Below are 27876 nucleotides of genomic sequence, written 5' to 3' on the forward strand. Positions count from 1 at the left end.
ACCCCCATTGTTGAATATATGCAAGTAATCTGGGCAAAATAGTTACTGTACATGTATTTAAACATAATAGATTAGCTTTGTGTTGGTTTTATGTATATCATCAATTCCAATTAATTACAAACTTTTGTAAAGTCTTGAATGCCCAATACAAATTACAAAATAGTACAATTTCTAGCAATATTTGTTCTGATTGTACTATTAATTGAGTTATCCATTGTTTGAATATCTCATTATTCTATAAAACTATCATTTTGTGTTATTAAAGAAATTTGAAAATATTGACATGTATTTTACACTCAATTATTACACTATTACTTTCGACACAAATTGTTTTACATCAATAATTGTTAGGTAAGGATTGCTGTATGAAACTTATTGCAGATAAATTTAATATAGTTAACTTTCAAATTGATGTTATTGTTACATCTTAACGCTTCTGCAGAATATACTCCACTTTGTTGTTCATGATAACCATTCATTTCGTAAGCCTTAGTACTATAAGAAAAATAGGTATTTTCATGAAAATTGATTTGTACATATTACCCATGATAATGTACCAGTGGTTACTGGGATTTCTTCTAATAACTTAATATCCTCTCATTATGAACTTTAGCAGAACTATTAAAGCTCACCTTTTAAAGCTCAAGACACTCCCTGTGATAGTTATTCATAAATTGCGAATGCAATATGCAAATGCAATATTCAAGCTTTTTTAACAAAGCCTGTACTTTACAAAAACTGAAAAAGTAATATAGAAAAATCACACAATTTTGCCACACCTGACAACCTGGGACAGCATAATGGTAAATTTCATCTTGATGAATAGTACTGAAGTTAAAGAAGAAACAAAAAAGGAGAAAAGATGAACAAAGAAGTCACTTGGTACCCCTGGGATTTGAACCTTAGACCCCTTGCTAAGCACACAATCACCAACCATTAGCCACAGGGGTTTTGTTTCGCTGGCCGGGCCAGTAATTCTGTGCTTATTACTTTAGGAATTGGGGTGATTGCGTCATGGCATCACATAGGATCTATACATGCACAGTAGTTATTCTTGTGGTATATAAAGGTGTTATGGTTAGGTTTGTTTGTATAAATTGATGAACAATGAACTTAACATACCCATCTAACATACCCATCTGTCAGTGTGTACTGTTAAATAAAAGACCAGATGGACCAGTGACACAATGACTTCACCTTGGCAACATTTAATAACAGTGACATTTTGACATAGTCTTGTGCTGAGAGGATAAGAAGGCTGGCAAACTGTATTGCTTCAAGAGTAAACTGAGAATGATAGTTTACTGGGAATGTAATTTCAAAAGTAGTGAAAATTTCATATAGCATAGTTTTACATAATTTTAGACAGTGCTTATTGGAAGTCCAGTCAAATGGTACATATACTAACTTCATTTTTCAGTACCACAAACTGTCATGTTTTCTTCCCATCCTTGTTTTCTTTATGTGATACTGAGTAATGAGCCAACTATTACTGAACAGTATACTTCAATAATGTGATCGTGTGAGTGAGAGCTAGGTATAGTAGTGGTAGTAGTAGTAGTAGTAGTACGGAATTTCCGCCTTTTATTTCAGGTGCACCACTGCTAAGCAGCATGATTACGAGTTATGAGTGTGATTATGGGTATATGAGTTTGTCCATATTACTTGTCTGTACTCCCACTATGAGGCTTGTTTGCTGGCTACATCAGCCACGGCACTCTCAAGTATTTCCAGTATGATATCAACATGGTGGGTCTGGCAGATAAGAGCTGGTCTGAATCGAATACCATGGTCACCACAAGGGCCCAGTTGAAGACCTGTTTGAAGACAATTGAGAATGTTTAAGAACAAGAATACATGTAGCAGTTAGATGTATTTCTTCTGAGACGGTTGCCTATGATTAGAAAAAGATATGCTCTTTAGTGTGTGTGGCATAAATGCTACCATAACGTAGGTACAATGTATGTTTAAACTTGTCCCCACACAAAATGGTACCATGGCTATCTGGTCAGTGGTCATCCATTTGAAATATATGCCCTCTGGGTATTCTAAACAAATCAGTGGTAAAACTGCAATCTAATTCTGTTCTTTTACATTTTGATTTTGAAAAAAAAACCACTACTGAAATTGTGTCCACTTACCTTTGTTTCTTGCAGTATGTACTATCTGTAGGCAATTTTTGTTGTCCATTGCATCTACAGCACAGAATGTTCCCATGCCTCGTGCATTTCTGAGCATATGTGGATATTTATCCTGTTGATGGAAGGAGTAGTAAACAAACCAGTTAAGATCTATGTAACCATAAACGTTATACACATTTATTAATATTCAAACCTTGATATATCAAGCCTTTTCCTTTCTAAGCATTCATTTGATAGGAATCTTATAATATAGATTGTAAAGTATAGGTCTTAACTTGAGAGGAGTAGAAGTAAATGGACATTAAGCTTTTCCAATGAGGAAAATTCATTTGTTAGGAAAAGTATAATTATACTTCATTCATGTTGTTAACAAATTTTTTATCTCTAAATATGTGATAAATGGTTCACTTCTATTTCTACTACACGGTTTCCTACAATGATTAGTATGTATCCAAGTGACAGTTTCCATGGTATCTTACTTGTCATTTTTAAAGCATGATTATACTGTAGAATGACACCATTGTTTCTTCAACATTGTATTACATACATGTAAAGAGCCATCTTTCATGCTCGAAATTTACAATTGCAAAATGGTGTCCAATCTGTTTACTGACACAAGATGTCTTTGAGAGAGTTGTGGTATTTACTGATACAAATCATTTTTGAACACCCTGTGTGATCAGTTTGATTTACCTGTAGCTCAAAAAGACCAGCCATGAGAACTTTGCCAGAATCTTCCACAACTTTCTGTAGATTGTCTTTTGCTATTGTGTCAATGATGGTTTCTAATAACAGAACCTTGGATGGATCTCCCATCCAGGTGTTGAAGATGCGGTTAGCCATCTGGAATATAAAGAAATATGGTGGAATATATCGTATTAATGAAGTTGGGTCATGAAGTCAGGAACCTTACAAGCAATGTTTACTTACATGTTCTCTCTGCATGTGGGGAATATTTGGACCAAATTGAAATTTCTGTGAGATTCGGTCTGCCGTATTTATTTTGTTAGGTCGTAAATATTGATAATTTCACCAAAAAGGAACAAAATTGTTGGCATTATAGATAGTAGATAGTGAAAGAATGAAGAGGAAAGAAAAAATGGAAGGAGAGGAAGGAAATGAGAGAAGGGGAAAAATTACTCACCCCATGGGGAGCAAATTCTTCTCTATAAAAGTAGCCTCCTGTGACCATCTTCTTGCTGAATGTGACAAAGTCTGGCGGAGTAGGCAGATCCCAGGCTTCATGAGCCCAGAAATTCCCTGTAGCCAAACAGCCTGTCTGAACCTCATCTAAAATGAAGGCAGCACCATTCTAGACAAATTGAAATACTGTGTAAAAGTAACTGTTTTCAAGCTGGTAGGAAAAATAATTTTCAGGCCTTAACCCTAACCCAACTAGGACTCACTAAAGCTCACTATTAAAACCACTCTGCGTGCATGGATTCCACGGGACTTGATGACGCAATCAGACCAAGTCATATATACCCAGGGAATCGTTGACCGGGTCAACGTCACCTGTGTAGCTACATGCTGGGGAACTTCTGCGTGGCATGCGAGGGGTCCGAGGTTCAATCCCGGGGTGCCAAGTGACTTTCTTCTTCATCTTCTCTCCTTTTCGCTCCTTCTTTCCCTTCCGATAGCACAAAAAAACGGGTAGGGTTAGGGTTAAGCTTATATGCATGTTTTCCCTATATGCCTTCTTAACCCTAACCCAACTAGGACTCACTAAAGCTCACTATTAAAACCACTCTGCGTGCATGGATTCCACGGGACTTGATGACGCAATCAGACCAAGTCATATATACCCAGGGAATCGCTTGGCGGGCCAACGCCACCTGTGTAGCTACATGCTGGGGAACTTCTGCGTGGCATGCGAGGGGTCCGAGGTTCAATCCCGGGGTGCCAAGTGACTTTCTTCTTCATCTTCTCTCCTTTTTCGCTCCTTCTTTCCTTCCGATAGCACAAAAACCACGGGTAGGGTTAGGGTTAATGGTTGTAGGCTGTTGTATATATACTAACCAGCAGTCCCTCATAAAATGTCAGTTGCCAGCATGCCAGTTACTAATTCTTTAACAGTTGACTTCTGATCACAATCATATGGACACATTAGCACACTGGAAGTGTTTGTAATATTACTACCAGTTTGTAAATGGATTAATGTCTCTAAATGATGGTACATGACACAACATTGTTACTCTGGAGCATCAGCATCAAATGCATCCAAATGCCAAAAAAATCTTAAATCATATATTGATGATATGACCCGAAGAACAACTGGCGCCGCCACTGGAAAAGTGCAAGTGAAAAATTGGATAAAGTCAAGGATCTTGGTATGTTTTTAATTAAAAATTGTGTCTTGAACAAAAAGAGAAAGTGTGACTATAAAGTATCTAGGGTTTCATCAAATTGAATGAAAATGGCCACAAACTTCAATTAAAGTTGGTTTTTAAAATTAACATATAATTTGATCAATTGTAAATTAATTGATTTGTAATTGCAGGTGGCTTATGGCACCTGTAACTTAAGTAAGCAACATTGAAGACACAATGTAATATTTTGAATTATGCTTTATGTATTTTAACACCAGTGAAGTCTAATGAATGAATAAATAATTAAATACATAAATAAATAGATTGATAAAATTTTGATACTATATAGTAACAACAATCATTACAATCCCTTTGATCTTGAAGCAATAGACTGTAATGGATTGAGGAAGTGGGGCCAGGGGAAAGCCCCCCCCCCTGTAAAATGTGCAAAATCTGCAGCGCACAGTATATTTTTAATGAACTAAGAGCCAACATAGTTAATTGGTTATTTCACACTAGCTTGCTTGTACTTTTACTAATGCTATAACATCAAAACAGATGTTTAAAATGAATTAACAAAACTTAATGCATATATTCAACATAGTTAAAATAACTAACATCCAGCATACTAAATGCTGATAAATGTAATAAAATACATTGTAATTGAAAAAATGGACAGGTAATAAAAATGGTTATTTATCACTATTAAGTAGCTGGTAATTTTGCAATATCTTCAAAACAGATGTTAACAAAAATAAATAACAGCCTCTGAACTTTTATTTTTATTATTAACTCTGCTCAGTGCGCGCAGGTGGTTTATAGCATGTGGAAGTCGCACTTGGTTAATGAAATGTAATTTACCATGGAAGTACTAGTACTTCCATGAATCTACCAGTATTGCTGATATTTAACATTTTGAATTTTGCCACCATGTTTCTTATAGGCCTATGAATTTATACTGTACATTCATTTTAGATTGTATTATTATGATGAATTGTTTTAAATATCACATGCTGAAGAATGACCTCGTGATGTTAGATGTGCAGATTTAATATACCAGTGTTCTCAGAGCAGAATGATATTTATTATAAATATCAATATAAATATCAATAACTAGTTTGAACCATATTGCTATTACCTTTTCTTTGCATTTTAAACAACCCCTCATGTCTTTTTCTTTGCTTTTATGGGCCATTATACAATGAGATATTTTTTCTTTACTTTTTTACGAGCCCCCACACCTTGTGTCTTAGCCTGTAACTTAGACACTGGGCTCAAGGAAAACACACCCGTTACCCCCCCCCCTCCTTGTCTACAGTACTGCATAACATCATTATATTATCATATTTTTATTTCATTCAAGCACACCCCACCCACACAATCCACATTTGAATCAGATGCTCAAGAGGCCAAGATATCTGAAGCAAGCACCTTGATGATCTTACGCTTAGGTTCATTTTAACCTACCTCTGTACAGATTTTCCTAAGTTCTTGGAAGAAATACTTTGTTGCATGATTGTCACCTCCTTCAGCTTGCACAGGCTCTATCAGAATTCCAACTATTGGGGTCCCTGCTGCTTTATTCTCAACCATCAATTCTCTGGACTGGAATGAAGAGAAAACAATCAGGTCAACCAGTTATGAGGAAGCTACACGTAGGATGCCAGAGGACATTTCCTTTTTCATTCTTTTGATAGTGTGAATCAATACTCACATCCATGCCCATGTATACATGCTCCCATTGTGACATCATTTTGATTATTTTCATGCATTATTAGTGAATTATATAGAGACAAAGATTTTTTGGCAGGCTGACGGTAGCATTTTTGGCCGGTCAAAAGGGAGGAGGGGAAGCAATTTTTGGCAGAGATAATTTGCACAGCATTGCCATATTATGGCCTAAAATGAGAAACATGTTAGGAAAATGTTCAAGTGTGCAGAAGTTTCTGCTCACAGCACATGATTAGATAATTTAAGGTTCTTTCTAGATTTTGGTTCCATAAAATCTGGCATGTGTAAAGGGGGGGGGGGGCAAAGATTTTTTTGGCATGTCCAGGGGACAAGCAATTTTTGGTAGACCAAATTGAAAAATCACCACCCGGGGTACACATAATAATTGCACAGCACCTTAAATACGAACACAACACACAAAACCTTATGAGCAGCAGTTTAATATTTTGGCAATATAGCTATTGTGATCAAAGCAACCCAGTTGGTCAGATTTGTATTTATTTGCTTCAATACTTTGAAAATATTACATTAAATATGCTCATTATGATTAATATATGATCATAGTATGTTTTCAAAGGAAGTGTGTGAATACAGATTTGGGTCTGTAGCAGCATTGTGAGCGTAGGATGTAAATAAAGATGATTGATATGTAAAATTTTATATGGCTTGTGGTTATAATAGGTAATTTGAAATGTCGTAACCATTTTATTTAGCTGAAGCAGTACCATAGTATCTCTTGGCTATATCATGCATAAAATAGTAATTACAGAAAATGCACATCAGCCTGAAAAAATAGCACACTTTGAAATTCATTTGAATCTTGGCGATCAAATACAATATGTTCACATAATTATAGCACATTTTTCAAACTGTGTGAATACAGATCGGTGTCTTGAGTGTAGTCAGCATTGTGTGCCTAGGATGTTAATGAAGATGATATATAGTGGCCTGCGGTTATGATATATAATTTGAAATGGAACTGAGTGATATTAGTATCTTTTGGGAATATCATGTGTAAAGTAGTATGATATGGGTATGCAATGGGATACCCATATTGTTGGATCTAATCAACCAGCACAGGGGCCTTAAATTGAAAATCACTATTCTGTTACTCATGGAGCCAATTAATTATGAAGGAAAGAATAGGCATGTCATGGGGAATTTGAATTGTGTTTTTGATGGGTTCAAACCCTAGTGGTAGTTTTAACTAACAAAAAACAGCATAATTTTGCTAGTTTAGGGCCATTTTTTATAAACAGGGACTTCAGTTCAGACTCCTCAGTTGCCTGGAAAAAAAAGTCCACTTTTTCAAAATCTGCATCTGCACCCCTCCCCCCAAAAATTCTACATACGGGCCCTGGACTGGGCCATATGTGGTGTATATTTGAGGATGGGGTATACAAAGGTTTATGATGTTGATTTATTAAATAATTTTTTTCAATGTATTTTGATGTTAAATGCACAGGTAAATGTATTTCCATGTCCGATACAATTTACAAATAAATGCAGCTGATTTTACATTAATATGTGTTCAAAACGAATGAGTTAGCAGAGATGGCCAATTTACAGAAAATTTCGTGATATTGGACAATTTTGCTTTAATTCATCCTGCAAAAAAAGGAAAAGTACATTTTCAGGAAATTTGCAGGTTAGGATTCTTTTTTTTTCTTTTTGGCAAGACTGACTTACTACATCTCTGAATGAGTTATGAATAAATTAATACCAAGTGAATGAAAGGAAACTTGAGTTTATTAAATGGCTGCTTGCATGCATGTGTAATCCAATACTCACCCTTGCCAAACACCTGTCCTCTTCCTCCCTGTTCTCCTGCTGGAATGCATCAAGTGGATACTTGAGTTGTGGCCATGGTGCAATGGGCCAGTCCAGGGAAGGCATGTCAATGCGGTGGTTGATTTTGGAGTGGGAGCATGTCATTAACGCTGCGTTGAGAAAACAAATCAAGATTTAAATAAAATTGATTTATTAACAGTAAGTACAGATGTTATAATTGGCAATTCAAATCAATTCAAATGTTAAAACACATAAGACAGAGATAGATGGAAAAGCCTGCATAGGACAATAATTGTTTGAAATTTGTTCACAAGTCATTAATTGCTGATAGTGATAGCTTGTGACCCAGGCTTGTGAGTCCTTTTCATTCCCAGCATGTATCACTTTTCCATTGCTATCAGCAATATGTGACATGATCAAGGGGAATGAGTCACATGTTGGCCCTGGTCGAAAATGAGTTTTGCACATATTTCTAAAGAGGACATTTAGTGCTTTCAGAAACTGAAACCCCCATGTTGTTCCGACTTTTCTTTGTGAAGTTACGTCAATTTATCAATCGCTAAAAACAATATAAAACAAAAGAATTGTAACATTTTCTTTGCCAATATCTCAAAATCAGTATCAGCGACATCCGACTCATTTCCCTTGATCGTGTCACATATACCTTATGTATAAGTGTGATTTATAAAACCACCAGGTTGTGGAAAAATGAAAAGAATGCTCTTATTTTTATCTGTAAATTTCACACAGAGTAAGGAACTATATTCTTAAAAGACGGAATAAAAGTGATACCGAAGAAGTCAAAATATGCATGCATTGTAGAGTGAATTGCCCAACTGGAATAGAACCACGGTCTTTGTGAGCATTTTTGACCATGCTATTAAACCTTTGTTTTGTCCCATCGGATATTTTAATCAATGTTTGATCTCTTACATTATGTACATCACATTTTTCTTATTGGATATAACCAGGAACATGACAGTAGACATTTAAAGCCATGTGTGTTTTGCCCCACAGAGACACCCTCAATTTTTGTTGAATTTCTACTTTTTGCATGATTGTAATGCCCAATGTTGTACTAAAATACCATGTGAAAGCCTGAGGTGCTAAAATTTAGAGGTTTTATTGGCCAATTCCTCATAGAGTTCTACAGTTAAGTGGCCAAGTGTTTGGATTTTTTTTCATTTTACCTCATATTTCCACTTAAAATGATCAGAAAACCTCCTTGACAGTTATATAATGTAATAGTTTTTAGCAAAGAATAACATGGTGATAAAAATGATCAGAAACCTTGACAGTTATTATTTATGTAATGTTTTTAGCAAAGTGAAATTTGACCGAATTCATACATTCTTTATAAAGCTACCACAAAATAAAAATGTCTTTATAAAAGAGGAAAACAATAAACATGGTGGCTTTAATCATATTTTGTATCTTGATGAAGGTATGTGAATCAGGATGTAAATCCCAATTCTTATTTTACCCTAGAACAATACACTAATGCCAACCTGAATCCTAACCCTAAGCAAAATATGCTGTTCAAAGCCTCCAGGTGTCTCTTATTTTATTTGCACATATTCAAAACATCCCCAGAAAAAAACATCAATCAGAACCTATGCATAACAAGGTATTTTGATTTCAAAAATAATATTGATAAAGTTGGCCTTGACCAAACTAATAATGTAGGTGAACATTTTTGTGGATCAATAATTTTCGTGCTATTCACTCTAACAAAGCTACCACAAAATGAAAATGTCTATATATGAAATAGAAAAATTACAAACTTAAGAACAACGGAAGTAGTTAAAAATCAAGCGTGCACATATTACTTACTTTTCCAAGTATTTTATTACTAATTGCAAAACAAGGAAAACATAAGAGATACCGCACAAACATAACAAACAATAGATTTACACACAACAACACGCACAAAGAGAAAAAAGTAGGTGTCTCAAAGCAATAGAAGCAGGTTTTTTGCCATACATGCATTATACATGCATAATGAGTAATATTTGGTGTGCCGGTTTAAATTGCAGAAGTTTCCGACACTCAAACCATGCTGACCAAATGCAGTCAATTATGATAAAGGATAATTATTTGTTGGTTATCTAGGGACTAATAATTCTAATAATCAATAAACTATTCACAATAGTTATTGTTTGTTTGTTCAGGGAAAAACAACCAGGTGTACTATCTGTGATGAAATGAGTATTAGTAACTGATTTTATAATGTTGATATCTTAAAGTGCAAATTTTATTTACATTCACATTTTTGTCAGTATGAAATTTCGAGTTTACTCTGTTCCCCCATTTGATGTGATACAGATATGTTCCCCAGTTTTGGGGATACATTTAAGGACTTCTTTGGTATAGCAATTCCTCCTGACATGTCCATTTTTCAGTGGCATTCAACAAGACAAAATGGGCCCAAATTAGATGAATTTGGCATTATTTGGACATTTTCCCCTCAAAAGCACCCAATTTTGACAAATGGGCCCAAATTAAATGAATTGGGCATACTTTGAATATTTATCCCTCAAAACCACCCATTTTTGACAGTTTTTCTGCTTTTTATGAAAAATAGGTATATACTGTGAAATTGATTTCTATATAGGTAAAAGGGAGAGTCAGCATTCCATAATGTGTAACACATCCCATACAAAATATTTTGAAGAACACCCCAGGATCAATTTTGTAATGTCGATAGTTTCAATCCATAAAAATTTAATGCCACTCTACAGAAGTTTATTTTTTTGAAAGGAAGTTGCCTCATATATATTTCCATTTTCCATTGTTTGGTAGGTAATTGTGACATTTAAGATGCCCTTAATTGTTCATTCTACTAAAAACCATGCAGAGATTGATTTCTATTATCAAAAATTACACCATGGACATTGGACCATGTTTCCATATGATATGATATATATTTAGCGAAGACGCATGAATTTTTTTTGCAGTTCAGAATTCAGCAGCAATTTTATCTGATGATCGCCGTTGCAAGGCATAAAATCATGCTGTTATAACATTATTACGTTGTTTGTGTATTTTATACATGCTCTACTGGTGCTATCAATAGTATCAAGCACTATTTCAGCTGTTTTGAGTGACTTTAATATTATATATATATATATATTACTATTTTGTACTGTAATGCCATGTATCATCACTCTGACTATTGGAATTTCTATTATTTTAAGGTACGAATTAGATTTTTTGCTCTTCAAAACTTTTGTTGTTCAAGATTCAATCACTATAAGGACAGATCTCCCTCAGCTGTTAGAAGAGGGAGAGAAATATTGGTTAAGAATATTTGTTCAGCATTTTACTCACCCAGAGTACGTCCATGAAATGATCCTTCGTATGAGAGAATTTTGTATGGAGGACATCCTGGTTCCTAAGAACAAAGAGACAAATAATGTACAAGTAAATAACTTTTTAATGTAATTGAGTTTGAAATATTTATATTTTGGAATATATTTGCAAATTATATTATTAATTTATTAATATTTACTTTACCTACCTTGTTTACTAGGCATGTGTCAAGATCTTCTTGTGTTGGTGGACCACCTCGTTCCCTTTGCTGTTAAGAAACAAAATAGCAAATCTGTCATTTAATTATCTACATGTTTTATATCAAATGTTCATCTAGTGCAAAATATTTCCATCTGATTTGAAGTAGTTGTATCTGAGAAAATGAATGAGAAAAGCATGGTGTAGCATTTTGGATGGGTGATTGTCTGTTCAATGTGTTCTCTATTATAATATAAATTTTAAAAAACATTAAAAAATTATTTTGAAAATAACTGACAGGTGGATTTGCTTTTAAAAATACAGCTATTGTGTGTGTTTACATAGTATATGTGTATTGTGTGAAAAAAACTAGTCAAGCATAATTAATGTATTCAAACCATAAAGAATAGAAATAGTATAACCATGATAACAATACTTAGTGTTCTGTATGCAATAGTATCTGATTTCATTACAGATTGTCTACGCACTTGCCCTAATGAGTACTTATACATGTTAAAAGTACCTGGCATTCATTTATATTGTTCATTAAAAACAGCTTTTCTTCAATGTTAAAAACAGGTTTAGGAGCTATGGACTTTGCCCCTATTATTTTCGCCTTCCTGGCCTGGTGCTGACCCTGATAATGAATCTGAATGAATCTTTATTTCCATAATAAAAAACTACATAATACAAAGAAATTCTACATCGAAAAATAAAATTATAATTATGTCTTTCATACTTAATTCATACCTAGTATTCAATTGCATATGAATATGGGTTTTGGACTATGCAAGAAATAAAAGTGCTCTAAGATTGGAATGACTCATTTTTTTTCTGTGCCATATATATTAACATCTCATTTACAAAATCCTGCAAATTGGTCAGTGAGTACAGTCTGCTCAGACAGTTTTGGATGGGCACAGCACTGGTGTAGAGCATGCATATCGTGTGGTATCAATAATAACCGAAATCACAGTCCTGGAAAATGATTGCAGGAAATGTGCTGTGATTAAGGGCTGGGATAGCAATGTTTGGACAATATTTCTTGTGGGACATGAGAGCACATCAGACCAGAGCTGCATCAGACCAGAGCTGCCAACATTTGAATCTTGAAAAAAGGGAGATTTTCTGTTGCAATCAGGGAGATTTGTCAAAATGTGTATATCTTAATGTTTAAAAGTAGGGAGTCTCCTGCGAAAAGAGGGAGAGTTGGCAGCTCTGTCAGACATATCCAATTGCATTCCGAGTACGAATTTAATTCTGATGTCAAATAATTTTGATTTTTTGAAATTTGCGATATAATACACATTTTATGGCAATCAAATGAAAATTTTGACCTTTGGTATTGAAAATATGGGTTTTTTTCCCCCAAACACCAAAATGATCATAGGTCTTTTTTGGGAAAAAATGTATAGGCCTATCTTCAATATGAAAGGCCAAAATTTAATTGATCATTGGCTTTTCAACCCAGCTACATACACTTTAAGTTCATATCATTAGATTTATAAAGTTTACTTCGAGGACTGTTAAATATATCAAAAAATTTAAAAATATCAAATTTTAATAATTTGCCATAAAATTTGTATTATATTGCAAATTAAAAAAAAAAATCAAAATTTATTTGATATCAGAAGGACATTCTTCATATTCAGATTGTAATTTGATATGTCTGATGTGCTCTCATGTCCCACAAAAATACTGTGCAAACGTTGTTATCAGAGAAAAATAATGTCACAATGGTCCACTTTGTACGACAAATTAGAGTTGTAAGGTGCACATCTCATTAATTTTTCTATACATGTACTTGGCTTTTGGTGGTAAAATGTAGCCATATATTGGCATAATATGGTAGTTGTGATAAAAATTTATCAATAATTTTAAACAAATTGTCATTTTTGTTACAATTAAAACCTTTTAGGGGGGGGGTCCTAATCAAGAACTTTTTTGGGATCTTTTTACAAAATTCACATAAAGTATGAATAGCACTGAACACACTGTTCTTATTTTAGAACAATTAAGAAATTCAAATAATGCTTTTTCAGCTCAATGGGACAAAACTGGGAGTGCAGTAGTTGAATCTCTTGGCATATGCCCAGAAGCTGTTGTAAGAGTTGTTTTAACAACCGTTTCAACAAAGCTTTGGCTTCAAAGACAAAGCTATGCCTAAAGTGGTGTTATGGGGAGACAAAGAGCGAGAAAAATGAGCCATAGTGCTCTCATACTCCGTATTTAAAAGTCACAGCTCCAAATTTGACCTCAAGTTGTGGATTAGGAGTTTCTGTTATTCGTTGGGGTCAAGCTATGAATGTAAGCACACTGGTGTTATAGAACGGTGTCCTTGCAGATGAGAATGTTTATTATCAAGATTGTGAGGGAAAAGGAGGGAGAAAATAAGTCATAATAGAATGATAATTACCCTGTACCACATATATGTCTGTTTCATGGCATGCTCATTGGAACACGCACCACACATCATAGTCTGTACTTGTGTTAAGCCTTTTGGTGCAACCTAGAAAAGAAAGGAAATAAGTGAAAAATTAAAATCACTGATAAACATCAATTTGGCTACTAAACCATGTAAAATACATCCACAATGCAAAAGTAAAAAGACTACTGGATTTTGGTCAAGAATGTTGCCTAAGCAATTGTAACAGTTACAAAATAGGTTCAAAATTGGTACAATTTGCTCTTGCACTGCCACACAAAACTGCTTCTTTTCAATATAAATTGAAAAAAATAGGAGCGACATTTATAGGATTAGGAGTGTGCTGTGATACTATAAGGACTTGGAGCAAGTCTAATGTGAACCGGATCCACACAAGTGTATTCAAACGCATTCTCACTGCTGTTTCTTCCATGCTGCATCCTGGGTGTAGGATCAAGAGTGTGAGTAGGCATGCTTGTGTGTGAAATATGGCGTGTGATTTCTGATGAAACTTGATTTCCGAAACACAAAAACTGGTTAATTTTTTAAAAAACATGTATTGCCGAAATTGTAAATAAGGCGACGAAAAAAACGCACCCTGTTTTAGGATGGACTTTTCAAGTAGGGTCAGTTGGTGGGGATTTATTTATTTTTCTTTTTTGTAATTTTTTTTTCTGAAGGCTAAAATGACCCTAAAATATCATTGAAAGCATGGAAATTGAATGATTTTTTTGCAAACATATTTTGAAAATGTGCTGAATTTTTTTTAAGTTCTCAGTCAAAATCAATAAATTTTGGCCTAAAAATGGCTGATTTTACATGATTTTGGCAAAATGTAAAAGAATGTTAATGCAACATACCTTAATTTCCCCTTAAATGTGTATGTGAGGTTTATAAGCTACTAAAATCATTAGGCCAAATAAAAAAATAAACATGTTTCACGCCCCTCCCGCTTCCTTTTTGAGGTTTTCTCAATAAATTTTTATTTTTGAAATTCAGTTATAACTTTTCAAAAAATATGTCTAGGAAGTTGGGATGCTTTCTATAGCCTTGTTAAGATACAAGAAACATTTTAGGAAGGTTTTGTGATCATTAGAGGGGGTGTAACCCTCAGAACAACAAATAAAAAAGGGCCTCCTCCTTTTTCCAGGCATTATTGTATGTACAGATTGTACGCTAAAACGGCTCTAAGTAGGGGTATTTACACCAATTTTGCGATAAAAAATAGAAAATAATAAGCCCCTCTTCCTCCTTTTTTTCGAAAACCCGGACGTGAAACACGTTTTATTTTTTACTTGGCCTTATCCCTCAAATGTGTGAGGTTTCTGTTAAACTAAATTTGTCCCTTTAAGATAAGCATGGTAAAACAAATCTATCCATGATCACTGTTGCTTGATATAATATTGAAACCATTGTGGACAGGGATCAGATTTTTGGAGGACATTTTGAAAACACTCCATCTCTAAACCAGTTTTATGAAAATTGCTACCCAAAGTTATTCCTGCAAGTGCACCCCAAATTGGCTCACATCCCCAAATCACCTTTCTACTACAGTATTTATTATAGTACTGACTGCTTTTATTTTTCAGTCCCAGCTATGTGCAGAGGTTCTCCTTTCTTTGTCCTATTAATCAAAATGAACTGTTTTGAGATATTTCAAAAATACTATGAATCTCAACTCTAGCTCAAAGAGACATCAAAAGTAACAATGGTGAATGTGAACATGGGAGGTATTTCCCCGGGATGCAGGTTGGGGATTAAGTGTTGTGCACCCTGAACTGATGAATAAAAAGAAAACATTTTCTTTGGCATAATTCCCAGGTTATGGTGTATGCAGTCATATACCCTCTGATCAGGAAAGTATGTGTGTGTAGGTGTTGGACTAACATGTTAAATACGTCCATGTTCTATGAAAGGTGAACAAACAACCATGACCCTTTTCCTTCTGCTAAAGTATTATATCCTGGGCCCCTGCATCATTGGCTTTTCTATGTATTGTATTAGAATCAAACCATTCTTTTAAAACAGAGATTTGAAAAAAAAATGGAATTATTACCTAGCTGGGGGGTTTACACCCCCAGCTAGGTACTGTAATGCTCTCCGATTCTTCTTTCTTCTGCCAACAAACTTCAAAATGCTTCTACTCCTACATGTTACACCCTACAATTACGTAACTTGCACATATGTATCGGCTATGTCCAGTGCCCATACCTTTAGGTATACTAGTCTCAGAATTGTTATCATATCGAATTGGCTAATTATTAATTGCACAGGTTTTATAGCATCTCAAAAAGGATTTGCAAATTAAATTGTGCAAATCTAATCATACTGATACTGGATATACTGATTATACTCAAATTGTTTGTTTTATAGGATTTGGGTCATGGCACTTCGGTAAAGTCAGGTTTAAGTATTCAATATCGTGTCACACATAGATAAAAGTTCAGATTACCTTGTACATACTCAAAACTACAATTGTTGCAAAGGTCAGTCAAACGTCCTGGTTAAATATGGTTATCCAGGTACGTACCTACTATCTTAAACAGGTTCAGTTCTTTAGTAAAAAGTTTCAAACCAATATATAGACTTGTTTTCCCAAACAACTGTATTATACATAATAAGCAGCAACCAAGTGTGTTTATGGGAAGTATTAAAGTAAACCTAGGGGGGGGGGGGCTAAATAAGTGCCATATTTTCAAAAACAAACTGAATATATTTCATGCAAAACAATGTTTCAGGAAATATAGATGCCTATAGAAATATAAATGCCTATAGAACAATTGATGGAACTCAGTGCCAAGATGATTTTGTTACCCTATGTATGCAATTACGTAAAATAGTACCGTACTCGGTCCATTAACCAACTGCCCATGCCCCTGTAATGTAAGTGCCCACCAGTGTCTTTTCAACAAGCAAACTGATTAGTTTATTAACTGCCCATGCAAATCTCAATCATGGTCTGAAACATGTGACACACTGATGATGATAGATGAATATTTTGTGCCTTTTTTACGTACTGTCGGCTTATACAATGTAAAAAAATAAGCACCCACCCAAAATGACTTTGTTAAGCGCCCTGGGCAGTTAAAATGGAATGAATACGGTACTTAAACAGATGCAAGTTAGAAAAGTTCATAGGGGCACTTTTTAGGGGAGATGCGCTAATTAGATCAAATACGGTACTTAGAAATATGACAAGAGTATTTCATTTCAATTGAAAAACAACAAAAGATCTGTGTATATCTTGTATCATCATTGTTAAATAGGGCATAATGACATATAATAAATCCTGTAGGCTATATCATCATTGTTTTTACAATGCCCCATTTTGTGATCCATAGCCTCATCCACACTTTATACCACTGGAAACCTTTGGCTACATAATGTAAATGTACACAAAATTTCTTGCCGATTCGTTTAGCAAAAATATCTTCAAATTTGTATTAAGTTCTGGTAAGGGACGCACCATTAGATTCTTAGGGGGGGGCATGGGAGTTTGGGTCAGGCAGAATTTTTTTTTTGCCGCCGAAGGCGGCTTTTTTTTTTTTTTTTTTGCCTCCGAGAGGACCAATTTTTTTTTTTTTTTTTCAATTTTAATGTAAATTTTTATACAAAGTTGGGTGGGGGGAAATTTTTTTTTTTTACTCATCAGTGAGGCAAAAATTTTTTTTTTCGTCTCACTAGTGGGCAAAGTTTTTTTTTTTGGTCTCACTAGTAGGCGAAGTTTTTTTTTCTTCAAAAAACTCCCATGCCTCCCCCTGGAAATCTAATGGTGCGCCCCTAACCAGAACGAAATTACAACACAGTGGCCTGTGAAACAGTGTAATACACATAATCATGCATAACTCACAAACGTAAAATCGGAATCAACTAAAAGTTTGGGAATAAGCTTTTTTTGTGGATATCTACTGAAATATGTCATAAAAAGAGGATGCTAGGATCACAAAATACTCCTTTAAATAGGCGTATAAGATTATATTATTAGATATTATTAGATTAGATATATAAAAGATTATAATTTACTTTAGGTATTTTGTGCCTCAAATTAATTGGTCTGTTGAATAATTTCAGATGAACGTTTTATAATATTCCCAGCTAAAAACACTGGTAATAATATTGTAATATAGTTCACTATTGCAATTGTAAAACAACTGCTATGTGTTACAAAAAATACATTTGTTTTTGTAAACCTTCCTTTTGTGTTGAAAAAAAATTACTTAGTCAGTTAATAAATAAAAAATCAAATACATTGGGCATAATAAAACAAACACATTTGTTTAATGTATGCTGCACACATTTCCTTTTGGGGAATAATTTTAACACATGTCTTTATTTTTTAATCAAGAAATCCAGAGAAAATTACATTTTCAAGCCAAATATGAATGAAAAAAATAGATATGAATGAAAAAAATAATTTTAACAAATTTTTCCCATACATTTAGTTTTATTAGCAATATGACATCAATCTTTAAATTTTCCTACAATTTATAATGTTCACATGTAATCTACTCTGCGCTGATTTGACAATAAAATTGTTTGATATGAGGCATATTTTACCATAAATCCTGACTATAAAAAAGACAACAAAAGACCATTTCACATTTTGGTTTTCAAACCACCTGCAGGAAATAAACTTGTTTTTTAGCCTTCCTCATTTCTGTTCAAAACATGCCCATAATTGCAATGCACATCTTTTTGATTTATTCAACAGGGATAGACTGGTTGTCATATATTGACATTTATTCAACGGAATGGGATGGGATCACTTACTGCAAGCAGGGATTTCCGCAGTCGGAGTGGATAGTCAGCAGATGGTGTCACACCAAGGGCTGGTCTGTTGGAAAACACACTCTACAGTAAGAAGAGAAATGTAAACATGATGAGTATATTAATGCACTTTACCTACATAAAGTAGCATGAAGACGGCCTCAACTACAACACTTAATCTCTAACAGTCAAACTACATAGTCCACAAATTTATGAGAAAACAATCTTTGGTATAAAAGGGTTGATTAAAGCATGTCAACTTATATTACATTCAAATATTTTGTGGATGTTTAATTCATATTGGGATGTTTGCTTAATATTGGGATGTTTAATTCATATTGGGATGTTTAATTCATATTTCTAGAATGTCATTATCATAAGTATGTTGTTATTAAACACATATTATTTAGAATGCAAAGGAAAATTACAACATTTTACAAAAACAAGTTTGGAATTTCAGAACAAATTTTTCTTCATGCATTAATAGATGGTAAACTGGTAAGTTTATACTTAATATATAGTTATGTTGCCTGATAACAGCTGTAATAATCCAGTCTCTGACCCGGTTTAATGTGATCACCAGCCAGGCTAGTGTCTCGTTCAAGGGTGAAAATAAGAAATGATGAACCAGGGGCTCCTTTTTTGGGGGGTAATGACCAGGGGCCAGTTTCTGAAGAAAAGTGTCCCCTGGTCAGCTTAAATTTAGATGGAACCAGGGGCCATTTCAGGGTTTCTGGGGGCTAAACGGCTCCCGTCTCCCACTTATTTTCACCCTTGGTCTCGTTGCACGGTGAGGAAAAGAGCTGGAGCGAGATGATTTAATACATCATGGTTTTTAAACTCCCAACGCAGCCGTTTACGAAATATATATTTAAAAAAAGAAGAAATTTTGGAAATTCAACGCAGGAATTTTACAATGATTTTACAATGCGCGCAGGCGATGTGAGACAAAGAATTAATTTTGTTTGGCCTAATTATATGTTTTGCGATGTGTTTATTTTAAACAACATGGCCTTGGTATGTGAATGCTCCAATTATGCTACTGTCTGTTCAATTAGCTTAGATTCTTGAATTTTTAAGATATTTGAAAAAATAAAAAATTGTGGCGAAAGTCATCAAAGAAAAGTGTTAGTACAGCCTTAGACCCAACGTGATTTATACTTTTCAAATTCCCAAGTTCAATTTAAAACCCCATTTCTTTTCAATTTTGCCTCATTTTAGGCAGTTACTTGGGTCCATCAAAAGGGTTCGCGACCTTTTTACAAATCGAGTGGGACGGTCCATTCTCAACTTAGGGCATAGACCCTATCCAATTTAGCAAAAGAATCTGTCCACCAATCTGTCCTGCCATTTCAATTGTTATACCGTTCCGGTTATTGGATAGGTTCTATAGGTGATGATGGTCCACCGGTTTTTGTTACATTAAATTAAATGGCGCGATTACGTTTTATGCATAACATTATTCTGAGCATTATTTTTTTCCTAAATAAGGACATTAAAATTATGGATTTTGTTCTTATTTCAACTGGTTTACAATGTAAATTGAGTTTTGTTTAATACCATCATTTTTTCCCAAGAATATCAGTATTCGCTTGACATTTTCAGATACAGTGACTTTACAAGAATTGTTTTCTGTAACCTGATTGTTTTCAATAACATTTTCTTGTACAAAAGTTCTTTTGTTTCCAAATGTCCTTCAACAAAAAAAACACCGAAATAACAAATTGAAAATAAATAGTTTTTATAGTGTAGTTTTATATTATAGGCCTATAGGCCTACACCATCTCAGACCCATTCGCAAAGTAAGTAACTAACTAACTAACTAACTAACTAACTAACTAACTAACTAACTAACTAACTAACTAACTAACTAACTAACTAACTAACTAACTAAATAAATAAATACACAAGGAATGTATTTATACAAGCTGGGCCTATTAGTTCATAAATAATATCGTAATGTTTCAACAGTAGGATTTCAACACAAATACTGGCAAATATACCGTAGCTATTTTGCTGGACAATACTTCTTGATGCGGATGGTCGAATAAATACTATTTCAGCGCATTATGACATTCGTCCCCATTGCTCTAAATGGATTGATTCAAAAAAGTTTATGGTACTCGACGTTCTACGGCTTGTTATAAAAATATCGCGGGAAAAGACCAAAATTGAAAAGAAATGGGGTTTTAAATTGAACTTTAGAATTTGAAAAATATAAATCACGTTAGGTCTAAGGCTGTGCTAACACTTTTCTTTGATGACTTTCACCACAATTTTGTATTTTTTCAAATATTTTAAAAATTCAAGAATCTAAGCTAATTGAACAGACAGTAGTTATGTAATAGCTGCTTCTATCTTGTCACAATTGAATACATGAATACAAAAGCCACCTAAGTCCATGCGAAGTTATTTTGAGACAAAAACCCGTGTATCATTTTAATTCCTTCAGTTAGATTTACCTGGTCAATATGGTAAGTTTTACGTGCAAATGAGTGGATTAACCTGTATTAGGTATGACGATTAGCATTTCAGGGACTTCGTGGGGTTCATTTTAAATTTTGGACTTAGGTGGTTTTTGAATCATATACAAAGACAACAATGTTAGAATGAGATTACCACTAGTAAGATAATACAAAATAAAACACACAGGTATGTATAATGTTGATAAGCATTCTGCCATGTAATATAAACCACACACTTTCCTTTATTAAACCCATTTTTGTTCAAAAGTCATTCTCTAGCAATGAATGTGTTACAAGTGGACTTTTATACATACTGGATTTCAATCAATGTGTTACAAGACTCAAATCATGGAATTGGGTGATTCTTTCATACATGCTATTTTTCACATGCCCAATAGACACAGAGAATGAATTTGAGTTGTTCTTTCATGCATATGACAGGCCTATGTATAGCAACAATTTCCCATGCTTAACTCAATTTGGCCAAAGTATGGACTTAGGTGGTTTTTGTATTCATATATTCAATTTAATAATGGCCACTAAAAAGTACATTATACATTTGTGCATTACTTGTGATTTTGTCTGATCTGCTTAAGCATGACATTGATATTATGCTGTGATTTAGTGTGATGAACTTTCTCATATTTGTTTTGATTATAATTTTGACTTTAATTATTTTAGCTGCATGGAAGAACAGCAAAAATTGTCATAATAATGGACCATTAATCAAATATTAATAGGTTTTCTTTCATCTCGTGTTTTGTACCTCACATTGAGTCTGTACCGAAATAATCAGATTCCCAAGGTTTTTGTTAAATTATAAGCAAAATGTGGCAATCACTTTTTCATTCAAATAAAATGTGGTTATACATTTAAATTAGCAAACATAATAAATAACTGATGATTGGAATCTGCTGGTAATACATACCAGCACACTTCAGAATACAAAATGTTGTATGATGTTTTGACATAAATGATATGAATAATATACCTACCAAGTTGGCTGGGTTCTGTATTGCTTCAATTATTGCTGGATGGTTATAACCTGGTAATAAACAAAATATTGTATAAATACATGATTCAATCAATAAAATACACAAACAACGCAATAATGTTATTACAGTGTGATTCAATCAATATATACTTGTAATATGTGCTTGAGGAAACGCATCATTATTGTCAGGTCAATTTTGTGCTTCAAGTAATATACATGTTGGAAAATAATTATGTATCAAGCTGTATCACTTCACCAATGTAATGAACTGCATTCAGAATGTTGTAATATTTTATGTGTGTGTAGTAGATTCAGTGGTTCTTGATTTCGGAGTAGATGTGGAGCTGGGATTTCAAAACATACCCCCATATATATGAAAATTGACAAAAAGAGATATATAATATCCACAAATATACTAATTGCCAATTATTTCTGTTTAAAACTGCAGCAAATTTGCCCAATTCTGGAAAATTCCTCTTTGTCATGAAATTGAATGTTACTTCAGAAAGGAAAAGGTTATCAAAATAATGATTTTGCCAGATCAATGGTGTGATTTCAAGCGAAGTTGATTAAAGGGTTAACATTAACTACATGTATACAGACCATTGAATCATCTCAGTTCAGCAGACAAAAAGGAGAATTGGTTGAACACACATCAATTATGCAGGAACTAGGGATCCTTGGATAAAAAAAAGCATTGAAAGTGTCATGGCCTTTACATGGGATGGGACTCACCTAAGGCTGCAGAAGAAATTTGTGTGAGAGCATCCAGCATGATGTTATCATCAATATCTACTAGGTAATTGCCAAGACTCTTCTCATAGTCGGCAAAAAATTGTACAGTACTCACATTCTGAAATAGAGTGATATGTGTGTTTAGAAACACAGAAATAAAATAAAAAGCAATGAAATAATTACCCGTATGTACTGTTTATTGATTTATCTTATTTCAGTTTTTGAGTATTAGAAATATTGATTCTACAGTCAAAATGTTGGTTTAATGAGTTATTTAACCTTCAAATGGCTCTACAAATTCTGTTCACATTTCTAAGCAGCCATATTATCCCATAAGTCACATCAGTACCAATGCAGCCATTTGAATTTTGTTATACATGAATATTACTTAATAAAGCCTGTATTATAAATGGTCCAGTGACATTTGAAGCCATGATGGCTTTCACATACTTGTGTGTAGGGTTTTTTTTTTTTTTTTTAAAGATGTTTTCCACCTTCATCATGCCATGTTCACAGTATTCCACCATTTAAGCTGGGTAGCCTACTTAATAGCTAACCATATTTAATATTAGTGTGACAAATTTGAGTGTTAAAATATTCCTATGTCATTTACCCAGTGGTTCAGAATTGCTTACAAATTCAAATGGTCATTTTCAGTGTCAGGAAAATAACATACACTGTGTGGCCTGTGGGTGAGTCATGATTATCAGCCAGTTTCAACTAGCATTCCCCTCATAGATAACTGAAATGTGATTACCATTCATTATTTGATTATCTATCTGGTGCTCTAACATGTGTAAGCAGCTACATAAACATTATATTATGGATTTTATAAAGCAGGGAAGATTTTACCAGTACATTTAAGAAGAAGAAAAAAAATATATTATCAAGTGCTATGCTACAGAATGCTGGTTTTCACAGGAAATCAAATACCTGAAGTAATTATTGGTCTAAAATACCTATCAAAGCCACATTTGAACACAGGCATAACGTGTAGTTACTTCAAAATTAGAGAAAAAATAATTTAATTTTGTATTTGCTAGTTTCAAGTTCAGGTGAATGAATAGTTCTTGGATATTCTATTATGAAGTAATTCAATCAGGACAGTAAAAAGTCTCTAAAAAAAAAACAACTTTTTCGGGTAAAATGGCCATGAAGATCCAAAGTAGAAAGAAAAAATAACAAAAGGACCACTTTTTATGTTAAAAGTAAAAAATCAACTGTAAGTAAAAAGTCAACTGTTGGGGGAGGAGGAGAAGTCCATTTTGTATGTAAGTGATTAAAAAAAAGTTTTGGGAGCGGTCAACATTTTGGAAATTCTGCACCCTGCTTAATTAATGCATATTTTAATTTTTAACTCATATTCTCTATAATAGTGTAATAACTAACATATCCAGTGAGAGTAATAGCAATGATCATGTTTTCTGTTTTCATTGTAGATGTTACTTACCCCTGTAACGTCATCAAGCTCCTTCATCAAGGCCTGTAATAATAAAAAATGATGAAAAGGGACATTTTATTTTGCCAAAATCGAGATGTATCATATTCTCAGGTATGCAATACAGCACACACCTATGAGATAAAAAAATAACCCAGCAACAATCAAGGCTTGGTTATCACATAGGTGTATTAATTTGAAGCTTGTTACCCTCCTTTTCTTTAAATAAGCAATGTTTTGCAGTGAAACACAACTAAGATATCCTATCACGTTGGGACCATTACACCCATACATTTTATATGTTCATGCATACTCAAGATTTACAGTCAGTTTGATTACCTCTAATATAGGATATACAGATAATGAAAATAATTATTTTTTTGCCAAAGTGCCATACTTGTGCATTTAAATGAACTTATTTTCACTACCATAGAAAAAACTAGAGAGGTTACCACACCATAGCTGAACCATGTGGCCTCGGCAGTATATTGTTGTATACCACTGTCACCCGGGGGTCACACCTTCTTGGCATTTCAAGATAGAGATATAGGAATATTTATTTACCAGTCTTATGAGGAGTAGCACCCCCGGTGGGGAAATTGTTTTTATTATATTCTGTACTTGTTATCTTTTTCATTTGACCCCACTCAGGGGGGCATATCTTCTTGATATTTCAAGATATGAAAAGGACCCACAATAGAAATACTGACCCAGGTCTAACAAGGAGTGCCACCCTCAGTAGGAAAATTACTTTTATTCTATTCTTTACTTTGTTCTCTTTCATTTGACACCACTCGGGTGTCATATCTTCTTGGGATTTCGAGATATGGAAAAGGACCCAAAATATGAATATTGACCCGGGTCTTATGAGGAGTTTCACCCCCGGTGGGGAAAATAATTTTAATACATTCTTTGCTTCTTTCTCTTTCACTTGATACCACTCGGGGGTCATACCTTCTTGGCATTTCGAGATATGAAAAGGAGTAAAGGACCCAAAATATGAATATTGACCCAGGTCTAATGAGGAGTGTGACCCCCGGTGGGGAATTTTTTTGTATTACATTCTGTACTTTGTTCTCTTTCATTTGACACCACTCAGGAGTACATACCTTCTTGGCATATTGAGATATGAAAAGGACCACAGATATTGGAACACGGGCCCATATGAATATTGACCCATGGCTTATTATGAGTGCCACCCCCGGGTGGGAAAATATTTTTATTATATTCTTTACATCTTTCTCTTTCATTTGACTCCACTTGGGGGTTCATACCTTCGTGGCATTTGAAGATATGTCCATTTCAGACCAAAAGGTTGTTAAGTAAGTATAAGCAAGCAAGTAAATAACATACACTAATATAGGCTGATACCATTTCATGGTTCAGCAAAAATCTGGTTAATTCGAAAGTTGGTAAGGTTACATTGCAAGATGAATTCTATGCAATTACTAAACCAACCACAGATGTCTGATTACTTGGAAAGCTGGTAACTTGCCAATTACATTGCATAAGATGTTGTTGGTGCTGCTCAATTTTGTGTCCCAATATCTTTGCATATACAATTTGCAGAATTTAAACACCGTTTTTTTGTACAAATATTATTTTGTATTTTTGTAAATGGTATTTATTATGGTTAAGGAATATCCAAGTTATGACTACCACCTTCGTCACTATTTGAGAGACAATGGGACACCAAACCAATATATACATTTCCAAGTCGTATTGACAGGTAGTGTGCTAGATGTGGTAGTAAAGTAAATAAAACTATCAAAAGAAATGTAAATAAACATTACTTTTCACCTTGTTTTGAATGCAAGAAGGTCAAATTCAAAAGTGCTTTGTGTTTATGTTGTCTTTTGTATACAGAAAAATGATCTGTACCCAATAAGCTAAGGGTTTGTTTATGGATATATTTAGGGCAATGGTTAGAATATATAGGGTTTGGGATAGTGTTTGAGGCCCGAGGAGGTGTTTATATGTGGGTGTGTGTTTACAGTGTGTAAGTTATTATTTTTATTTCGAGTAAAAGAGCCCGGGAAAAGAGCTGTCTCTATAGTCCATTGCTATGCAGGTATATACATGTACATGTTTTCTGACAAGATACAAAGGAAAGAATATTATGTTTGATAATTATTTGTTTTGTTGGATTAAGAATAAATATAATGCTATCAAATATCTAATGCTAAGTGGATTCTTACTAATCAGTTATCAGTTATTAATATTATTTCATTATTTGGTAATGCTGCTTTTATCACTTACTAGATGAGTGGTTGTCATTTATTTATCTGTCTTACCTGTGATCGAGGCCCGGGAACGGTTGTGAACATTTTAGGCTTGGTGTACTCATTTGTAATAAGAGGACTCTTCCTGGAAGCTTCTTCACTTACTTTTGCTTGTATTTCTGAAATGAGACATTTTTGGATAACTTTTCAAACATTTCTCATGTGAAACAGTGTACACTATTCAAAAATTGTATTCATCTATGGTAGTTAATCCGATTATTATATAACTTTGACAGCGAATAGATAATAATATAAATTCTTTTTCTTTTTTCTTTTTTGTAAGTTGTGGAGGTTTCGTGATCCTAACATCCTCTTTTTATGACATTTTTCAGTAGATATCCACGAAAAAAGCTTATTCCCAAAATTTCAGTTGATTCCGATTTTGCGATTGCGAGTTGTGCATTATTATGCGTATTACCAAATAGTATCTTTGGTATTACACTGCTCCACGGGCCAGTGTTGTATACCAGAACGAAATTCAAATTTGACGATATTTTTGCTAAACGAATTAATCTGCAAGAAATTGTTGGTACATAAACATTATGTAGCCAGAGCAGAGGTTTCCAGTGGTATAAAAATCAGACCTTTTTTTGAAAAAGGTGGGGGATGAGGCTGTGGATCACGAAATGCCCCTTTAATATTAACACCATCATGTTTGGGGGGATGCGGAAATAAGCACCCCAAAAATGCACGAAGATCATTTGTCCAGATCAAATAGATAAACCTTTATATATTACCTTATTGCACACGCAAATTAATAATTAATTTTATGGTATTGTTCCCCGGGTATTGTTTGTGAAAAGTATCCCGAAAAGTATACATGGCCTTACCTCGTCGAGGTTGTGTACTACCCAAAGGAGTATTTTTCTTCCATTTTCTATCATCAGGTCGTTGTGAAGTGCAAGAAGATGTTGAAAGATGTCGCTGTGAGATGGGTACCCTGCATCTGCGCAAAAATTTTCCCGCAGCTGAAGCTGCAGAAGTAGCCATTTTTGAGTTGCACCAAAGATGCTACTCTGTGACAGACGAACCGTGATTCGGATACAAATGTATTAATATCGCTTGTGGTTTATCCGGGGTTTACCCCCTTATTCAATCTTCAGGCGCAGTGTTTCGTGCAATTAGGCTATTTCACGGTATGATGCTTAAATTCCAGTAGCATATGATTCTGCGTATAGTGTCATCCTCATAGAACTCATCTGCGGCAAGTGGTGCACGCAATTCCCAAATCATTTACTGAGCTAGACTTAATCAAGTCTGAAATTTTCTACAATTACATGTACGTATT

General features: G+C 34.1%; 2 protein-coding genes across 2 annotated transcripts in view; one reads left to right on the plus strand and one right to left on the minus strand.

Annotated features, from left to right (window-relative positions):
* Positions 1-18753, plus strand: part of LOC140152522 (tRNA (adenine(58)-N(1))-methyltransferase, mitochondrial-like) — a 29337-nt gene extending 10584 nt beyond the window's left edge. The window contains exon 8 of the mRNA XM_072174874.1: positions 18619-18753. The gene's annotated coding sequence lies outside the window, so the exon portion shown is untranslated. The remainder of the gene's footprint in view (positions 1-18618) is intronic.
* On the minus strand, positions 1193-27856 carry LOC140152521 (4-aminobutyrate aminotransferase, mitochondrial-like). Its single transcript, XM_072174873.1, has 15 exons — positions 27419-27856; positions 26601-26707; positions 24319-24351; positions 22869-22986; positions 22135-22184; positions 18678-18758; positions 13899-13991; positions 11493-11552; positions 11303-11366; positions 7973-8121; positions 5918-6055; positions 3286-3453; positions 2835-2984; positions 2142-2253; positions 1193-1817 (listed from the first exon to the last, which is right to left on the minus strand). The coding sequence occupies exons 1-15, from the start codon at positions 27576-27578 to the stop codon at positions 1681-1683; spliced, it is 1620 nt and encodes a 539-aa protein (XP_072030974.1). The 5' UTR covers positions 27579-27856; the 3' UTR covers positions 1193-1680.
* Between the last annotated feature and the right edge of the window lie 20 nt (positions 27857-27876).

This window comes from Amphiura filiformis, chromosome 5 (genome assembly GCF_039555335.1).
Source record: "Amphiura filiformis chromosome 5, Afil_fr2py, whole genome shotgun sequence".
Taxonomy (NCBI): Eukaryota; Metazoa; Echinodermata; class Ophiuroidea; order Amphilepidida; family Amphiuridae; genus Amphiura; species Amphiura filiformis.